Source organism: Aegilops tauschii, chromosome 7 (genome assembly GCF_002575655.3).
Source record: "Aegilops tauschii subsp. strangulata cultivar AL8/78 chromosome 7, Aet v6.0, whole genome shotgun sequence".
Taxonomy (NCBI): Eukaryota; Viridiplantae; Streptophyta; class Magnoliopsida; order Poales; family Poaceae; genus Aegilops; species Aegilops tauschii.
The window spans coordinates 158,947,835-158,956,532 of NC_053041.3; the positions used below are offsets into that span (position 1 = coordinate 158,947,835).

General features: G+C 45.8%; 1 protein-coding gene across 1 annotated transcript; it reads left to right on the forward strand.

Moving 5' to 3' along the window:
* The first annotated feature begins 5,158 nt into the window (after positions 1 to 5,158).
* LOC141026961 (uncharacterized) lies at positions 5,159 to 8,239 on the forward strand. The gene is made up of 5 exons (XM_073503871.1): positions 5,159 to 5,244; positions 5,668 to 7,322; positions 7,422 to 7,478; positions 7,584 to 7,636; positions 7,751 to 8,239. Exons 1-5 carry the CDS (start codon positions 5,159 to 5,161, stop codon positions 8,237 to 8,239), a joined length of 2,340 nt encoding a protein of 779 aa, XP_073359972.1.
* The last annotated feature ends 459 nt before the right edge of the window (positions 8,240 to 8,698 follow it).

Genomic DNA, 8,698 nt, shown 5'->3' on the forward strand with positions numbered 1-8,698 from the left:
TCAGCAGGAGGACACCGGAGCAAGTCATGAACCAGTTGAAGAGGTAACTATAATTTCCTCCGACTCCGAGGCTTTGCCGAGACAGAAAGTCCGAAGAGTAACCCGGAAAGTAAGATTTTCACATCCTTTAGCTTATCAAGATCCTCAATTTCTTTTGAAGCGACAGATTTATGAAAGTCGGAGACAGACCCGGACCAGCAAGGATGCAGACCTCTCCTCCGGCTTACCCGAAGCCTCAAGGAAGCGCCGGACTGAGGTTATCTCCGACTTATATCCTTTTCATCCTTTGGCGGGTGTCACTCGTCAACCACTCAATTCTTCTGACTCAAACTACCAGGGAACTTCACCTTCCTCCGGCGACTCAATGCAGTCCAGCTTGCCGGCCTTCAAAACCGCACCCGGGTAATGATGATCAGCTTAATTTTTGTGCTTATCTTACTCATGTTTTTGCACTAACCCTTTAACTTTCAGTGTTCAAGTAAAGCCCAGCAAGAGGGCGAAGAAGAATAAGCCGGACGAAGAGCCGATCCTGACTGAACCTGAGGCTTCTGCTCATGAGCCGCCGCTTGCACCAGCTCCTGATGCCACCACTGCTCCATCTGATGAGCAAGTTATGGAAGGTTCTGATAACCCGGAGATCCCCAGCCCGGCTCATCCAGATGACCCGGACGTTGTAATCACCCGGACCGAGTGTCGAGCCGGGGAGACCTACCATATTGGCTAAGTGCTCTGCCAAGGAAGAACTTCCGGAACGCCATAGGGCCAAGCTGGTCACCACTGATTATGCTCATCTAAGCATTGAAGATATTGTCTCTGGCTACCTTAATCAAGTGCACAACAGCCGGGACCTGGAAATTGATATGGTGAAGCAAATACATCAAAAATCTGAGGTATGACTCTCTTGCTTACTCCATAGTTATCCTTACCATGCCAGCCCCCAAGTCTATTACTTATGATGAAAATATGTTGTAGACTTAATTCCGGCTTAATAATCACTGCAAGAAAACCGGCTTACCTGGTAACACTCGAGGGCTGGCTTTAAACAGCATAGTTGAACCAGTTCTTACCTTACGTTAATCAAGTAGTTGAACAACTTTACGCATTAGCCCCCAAGTGCCAAGTACCTTTGCCTGCAAAGTGCTTGGGACTTATTTTCATGACCCGGCACTGTAAATAGAGCTCTTCAGCATACATTAGTCCCCAAGTGCCAAGTGTCTTTGCTTGCAAAGTGCTTGGGACTTAATGTTGCATTATAATCACCCTAACTGTAACCCGGAATTTGTACAGGCCGCTTGTGAGAAATTTGAATCGGAAATGTCTGACTTAAAGAACCGCCTGAAGACTCAGGAAAGTGAAACCCAAAAGGCCAACTCCAAATTTGAATTCAGTGTATCTGCACAAGAGAAACTGAAGAAGAAGTTTGAAGCAGAAAGAAAAGCCTGGGCGGATGAAAAAACTGCCTTGCTCAGCCGGGCCGAACAAGCGAAGGCCACCTTACTGAAAGAACCGCCGAGCTATCCGGCTTAAAACGCCATGTATCGCAGATGGTCTTCGCAATCTTTGCTAAGTTACTCTGTAAGCTTCTGGCTAGTTTACATCTTTTATTTCCCATAAGTATCTTAATTGCCATCAGCTCACTTAACTTTGTAATGCAGGTCCCAGGAGTTCCAATCTTAACCAGAACGTGCTGACCAAGCTGAAGGCGGTTTATACCTTGGTAGAGCAACTTTACACCGGGTCACAACGTGCCTTAGCCATTGTGGCTCTGTCAAACGAAGTTCCGACTCATCTGGCGGATGTACTCAGGCGGCTTGCCGTGCTTCCTCAACGCTTCCAAGAGCTAAGACGAGCTTCTGCAAGAGCCGGAGCCATAGCCGCTCTAAGCCGGGCCAAGGCGTTTCTACCGGAGCTAGACCCGGCCGACATCGCCCTTGGGTATCCTAGCTTGAAGGAAGATGGCACTCCCTTTGACCAGAAAGACTTCGCCGCTTGTGTGAAGAGCGTATGCCCGGTGGCCACCTTGATTGGTAATGACACAGACCTTACCAAATGTCAACCGGGCTATGATGCGGAGAATCAGAGGATCCCAACACCTCGTTATGAAGCAGTCAGCCTGATTCCTCCGAGGCGTAAGCATACTTTCGCCCCCGAAGTTGACCCGGCCGGGTTAATTGACGATGAAGCTCAATTTGAAGCCCTGAGTGGCATTGACTGGAAATCATCAACCTTCCAGGACATGGAACCAGCCGGAGGAGCGGAGAGGGATGAGCCAGAAGCTTCAGCCCGACAAGCACCTTTGATTTCTTAGGCGGCTCATGGTGATGACTCAAAAACAATGCCTCGCCTTTTGGACTCGGGGAGTCCTGTAATAGAGTAGGACGAACACTTAATTTTGTCGTGCCATCGTGCACGTGTGTAGCGCTTAACTATGTTTAAGCTGCCCTTTTATATTCTTCCGGGTTATGTTTGATCCTCTGCCTTCCTTAAGTTAAAAGAGCTGTCTTTAACTGTCCTGCAGAGAAAACAAATCACAAGTCTCTAGGCGGCTTACCGCATGGAGAATCATATACTTTACATATAACCCGGAATATGAACCAAAGTCATAATAAACCGGCTCTCAATTATACCTTTGAGATAACCATAACAGTATACCTGCAAACCTTCAAGTACACTTCCGGTTTATATAACCCGGACCATGAGGTTGAGAACTCAACTCCGGTTCACCAGCACATATAATGCTTATTACGTGTTGTCAACGTTATTAATCAAGGTTAAACCGGTGGAGTAAGAACCACCCTTGAATACTTTTGATATCACCAAAAGAACTGGTTGGCAAACCAAGAAATCTCAAAAATTTAGGGGCTTCTGATTCGAATACGACCAGAGAACCGTTCCAAAGGGGTTGAGCTAAGATTCGAATGCGATCCTATAGCCCCCAGTGGCTTTGGCGTTGCCAATCAAGAGGGTACCGACAGCTATGTCTTCTTTGGTTCGAATACGACCTATGTTTGAACAGGAAGCCCCCAAATGACCTTGAGAGTTGTTTAACGACGCTGATTCGAATACGATCCACGTCGGTTCCCAAAGGGGGTTGAGTTATGATTCAAATATGATCAAGAAAACTCCCCAATGACCTCGGCAATATGCCAATCAAGTGGGTATCGACAGCTGTGTTCTCTTTGGTTCGAATACGACCTATGTTTGAACAGGAAGCCCCCAAGTGATCATATTTTTAATGGCCAGATTCGAATACGATCATAAGCCGGATCAACCTCCAAGTGACCATGTAACATTACAATGAAAATAATAATGACACATTTACCTTTGGAGGAAAAAAGGACAGAGGTCCTGCTTTTATTATTTATCACAATATATACATGGCTATAGAAGTATGTACATTATGAGAGCCGGTGGCTCAAGTGTAATAAGGCCGAAGCTGAGCTATATTCCACGGCCGGCGGGTCTCCTCCTCCGACTTACGTGAATCTTTGTGCTCCCGAACATCGATGAGGTAGTATGACCCGTTGTGCAAGTCCTTGCTGACCACAAAGGGCCCTTCCCAAGGTGGGGATAGCTTGTGTGCATCTGTTTGATCCTGGATGAGCCGGAGCACCAAATCACCTTCCTGAAAGGCCCTAGACTTAACCCGGCGGCTGTGATAGCGGCACAGGTCTTGTTGATAAATCGCCGAACGAGCTGCTGCTACGTCACGCTGTTCGTCCAATAAGTCAAGAGCATCTTGACGCGCTCGCTCATTATCTGCCTCAACATAAGCCGCCACTCGAGGCGAATCATGACGGATGTCGCTAGGGAGAACCGCCTCAGCTCCGTAAACCATGAAGAAAGGCGTGTAACCCGTAGACCTGTTAGGAGTAGTATTGATGCTCCATAATACAGAGGGTAACTCCTCCACCCAACAACCCGACGTCCGTTGCAAAGGGACCAAAAGCCGGGGCTTGATGCCCTTCAAGATTTCCTGATTGGCTCTCTCAGCTTGACCATTGGATTGAGGGTGAGCCACTGATGAAACATCAAGCCGAATATGCTCTCGTTGACAAAATTCCTCCATGGCGCCTTTAGACAGATTGGTACCATTGTCAGTTATAATGTTGTGTGGAAAACCAAAGCGAAATATCACCTTTTTCATGAACTGGACCGTCGTGGCTGCGTCACACTTACTAACTGGCTCTGCCTCAACCCACTTTGTGAACTTGTCAACCGCCACCAAGAGGTGGGTCTTCTTATCCTTGGACCTTTTGAAGGGCCCAACCATATCAAGCCCCCAGACTGCAAACGGCCAAGTGATTGGAATCATCCTCAACTCTTGAGCCGGCACGTGAGCCCGTCTTGAGAACTTCTGACAACCATCACATTTACTGACCAAGTCCTCTGCATCAGCATGAGCCGTCAGCCAATAAAAACCATGACGAAAAGCTTTGGCCACAAGGGATTTTGAGCCGGCATGATGGCCACAATCCCCCTCGTGAATCTCACGTAGAATTTCTTGACCTTCCCCAGAGGAAACACAACGCTGAAAAGCTCCCGTAATACTACGATGATGCAGCTCGCCATTGATAATTACCATTGACTTAGATTGCCGGGTTATTTGTCTGGCCAGAGTTTCATCCTCAGGTAATTCTCCCCGGGTCATGTAAGCCAAGTATGGCACTGTCCAATCTGGGAGAGTTAATTGCACAGAAGTACCACAATTCGGGCATCACATGCAGATTGGTACCACGATTGCTAATCTTTGCATGTCAGTACCATGATTGCTCCAGGTTTTTTCAAATAAGGCTAAAACGCGTATTTATACGTATTGACGCTCGATCCGACAGCTCGGGCCCACCCGTCAGGTGCCACGCTGGCCAATCGGCGCGTGCCCGCGCGCTGACTAGGACGAGCCAGTGCGCTGCTGCTCTCGAACCCGGTCCGGTCGCACCAGCTCGGCCCCGCCGCACCATTCCCCTCCCCTCCTCACTCGCTCGAACCCTAGTCTATGGCGTCGGCGACTCCGGCAGGCGGCGGCGAGGGCGTCCACGGCGGCGGTGAGATGCCGTTCTGGCCTCCTAGCGGAACGGCTGGCGTCGACGGCGATGGCGGCGACGACTCCAGCTCCGCGTACTCGACCGACGACGAGGAGGAGTCGATGTTACTCAGCATGGAGCAGCGGTTGCGGTTGGTGCAGCAGTGGGTGGCGAACCCTAGCAGCAGCCATGAGTTGACGCATGGACTTGGCGGCGTGTTGTAAGTACCCTTGTCCTCCTCCTGCTCTGGTTTATCCAATTGGGGATTTTTAGGGTTGGCGCAGCAATGGATTAGGTTTGTCCAATTGTAGTGACTAGAATAGGACAATTACAGTAACTAGTAACTCAGTGTATTGCACTCTCAAATTAGTTCAATTACAGTAACAATTTGGGATTATGACCTTGTCTTTTTCCTTGATTTTGCTATTGTGCTGAAATAGTAAAGTACATTGTTCTGTACTGTAAATATTAGACTTGCAGGTTACTTTAGTAGCATTGTTCTGCGCTGAAATAGCATCTGTAATAGTAGAGTTAATAGTAAATATTAGACTTACAGGTTACTCTAAATTGTTCTGTACTGTACAGTTGCTCTCCAAATTAAGAGTAATTATAATGAATACATGAAGTTTAATTTGTTCTGTAGTTTGGATGAAGACATTTGGCAAGTAAGGATCCATTTTGATGCAAGAGGACCATTGGAGATGAAGCTGTGTGGTTCAGATATTACTTATCTGAATTTGGTTGCAGTGATGGAAACCCAAGGATTTAATGCATATGATTGTTTGTTTCACATTGAAATTCCATCTTTAGGAGAGAAAGGGCTGGATTTGGTAAACAGTCATGCAGAATTACAGAAGATAAAGAGGAAGATCCAGGACAAATTGGTGCTTGATTTGCTAGTCAGGGCTTGTCCACCCCCTAATACTGATTTTGAGTTGCAGCAATGTGAAATGCCAGAGTTGTCCACTGTGGTGTACCAAGAGCCTGTTGTTTTCGATCTGAGTGAGCCTCCTATCTTAGCTGTTGATCAGCAAGGAGTAGTTTTTGAGAGTCAATGTAGCAACTCTAGCACACCTCATCCTGCTGGTGTTTGCACACAAGAAAGCAAGAATGCAACAGCCAAGTTGAAAGCAGTTTTGGAAGAAGAAGAAGAAGAGGGATATCAAGGATTTGAGGCATATGAGGACAGTGATGCTAATGCCTCTGATGAGGATGCTCAAATTGGAAATGACCATCATTACATGGGTGATGATGAAGATGTAGAGGTGCAAGAGGGAAAGAGACAGAGAGAGCTAGAAGTACAAGAGGAAGAATCAGATGATGAGCAATCAGAAGAGGAAGAAATGCTGCATTATGAGGGTGACACTGAAGTTGAGGAACCATTTGAGGTAGAGGAAGATAGGACTTTTGGAGAAGAAGAAGAAACTATAGTTGAACCTGCGAAGAAGAAGCAGAAGCTACCAGTTAGAAGAGGACCAACAACTAGGTCACATTCTAGTAAGCTACCAGAGGTTGAACCTGATTTCAGACCATCATCAGATGAAGAAGAGAAGGGGTTGTTGAGGGAGAGTGATGATGATGGTTTTGAGCCATCCTCTTTTGTCCTACCAAAGAAAAGGAAGAGTGGGGCAAAGAAAAGTCCTGCTAGGAAGTGGTACAATGAGAAAATGGAGCAACCACATGAGCAACTGTGTATGAAGTTGTGTTTTAGGGATCAGCATGAATTCAGAGATGCTTTGTTGAATTTGCACATCACTCAGGCCAGGAATTTTAAGTATCACAGGAATTCAGATCAGAGGATAATTGTTCAGTGTCCAGATAAACATTGCCAGTTCTTTATGGTGGCAGCAGTTATAAAAGGGGAGAAAACCTTTGTAATTAAGAAGATGAGACTAGAGCACACTTGCCCTAGTACCACTGAGACCACCAGGGTTAGTGCTAAGTGGCTAGCACAGAAATATGAGCATCTCTTCAGATCTGATATAACTACTGGTATTCAGACAATAATTGATGCATGCATGGAAAAATATGGTGTAGATGTGCCCAAGTGCATGGCATATAGGGCAAAGAACATAGCTATTGAAGTTGTCTTAGGAGATCACAAGAAGCAATATCCTAGGCTTAAAGACTATTCTCAGACTGTCATGGATACAAACCCTGGGAGTAGAGTAATAGTCACTACTGTTACTCCAGTACCAAATGCAAAAATACCCCACCCAGGCCCAAGATTCCATGCCATGTTCTTTTGCCTGAATGGAGCAAGGGAGGGGTTTCTCAATGGGTGTAGGCCATTCATTGGTTAGTTCCTGAACCTTGTGCACCATTTACATATTGTAGAGTACTCCATATTGTATATCACTTGAATGTATTTAATGTTTGGAAATGTTGATTATGCAGGTGTTGATGGATGCTTCATTAAGCTCACTACAGGAGCTCAACTCCTTGTTGCCACTGGTAGAGATGGCAACAACAACATATATCCACTGGCATTTGGCATAGTTGGACAAGAGGACACACCTAGTTGGTGTTGGTTTCTACACCAACTGAAAATTTGCCTAGGTGGAGAAGTGGGCAAGTTTGGACCTTGTACTATAATGTCAGATAGACAAAAGGTATGTGTTTGCACATTTCATTTTGTTTTGCACAAGTGTTAACAGTAGCTAAGAGTTTCATTGGTGCATATTTATTTACCTTGTAGCTTAGACTTGTTAAATTGTTTGTGTCAGGGGTTATTGAATGCAGTGAATGCTGTCTTTCCAAATTGCAACCAAAGATTCTGCCTTAGGCATTTATATGCAAATTTCCAAAATGCTGGGTTTAGGGGTGAAGATCTTAAGAAGTGCATGGATAATGCTAGCTATGCCTACAATGAACACAAATTTAATATTGCAATGAATGATCTTAGATCTGAAAGTGAGGAAGCTTGGGAGTGGCTTACTGCAATACCAAAAAAAACATGGGCAAGGCATGCATTTGACACAAACTGCAAGACTGACTTGGTAGTGAACAACTTGTCTGAGGTGTTCAACAAGTACATTCTAGATGTTAGGAGAAAACCTATAAGGACAATGTGTGATGGGATAAAAGATAAGCAGATGGTGAGGTGGCATAGGAACAGAGAGAGTGTAAAGGCAGCAAGATGGGATATAACACCTCATTACAGTGAGAAGCTAGAGGTTGAGAAGGAGAGGGCCAGATATTGCAAGCCAATATAGGCAGGGGTCAACTTATGGCAAGTTACAAGTGGGCAGCAAACACATGCTGTCAACCTGGAACTTGAGACTTGTGGATGCAGGAAGTGGGACCTTAGTGGCATACCTTGCAACCATGCCATCTCTGCAATAAACAAGGCTAAAAGGAAACCAGAGGATTATGTCAGCAAATTCTTCAAGAAAGATTTTTATGCTGCAGCTTATGAACCAATGATCTTTCCTGTGCCTGGTGAGCATGATTGGACAAGGACCCCTGGTCCAGACATAGAACCACCTGCATTCAAAATCAAGAGAGGAAGAAAGAAAGAAAAGAGGATCAAGGGCAAATTTGAAGTACCAAAGCCAAAAGAAACTTCAAGAATGGGGCATAACATGTGGCAATTGTGGTCTCCAAGGGCATAGGTACACAAACTGTCTTAAACAGTTGAAGCCTGAGCTAGCTTTGAGGAAGAATAAGCATGT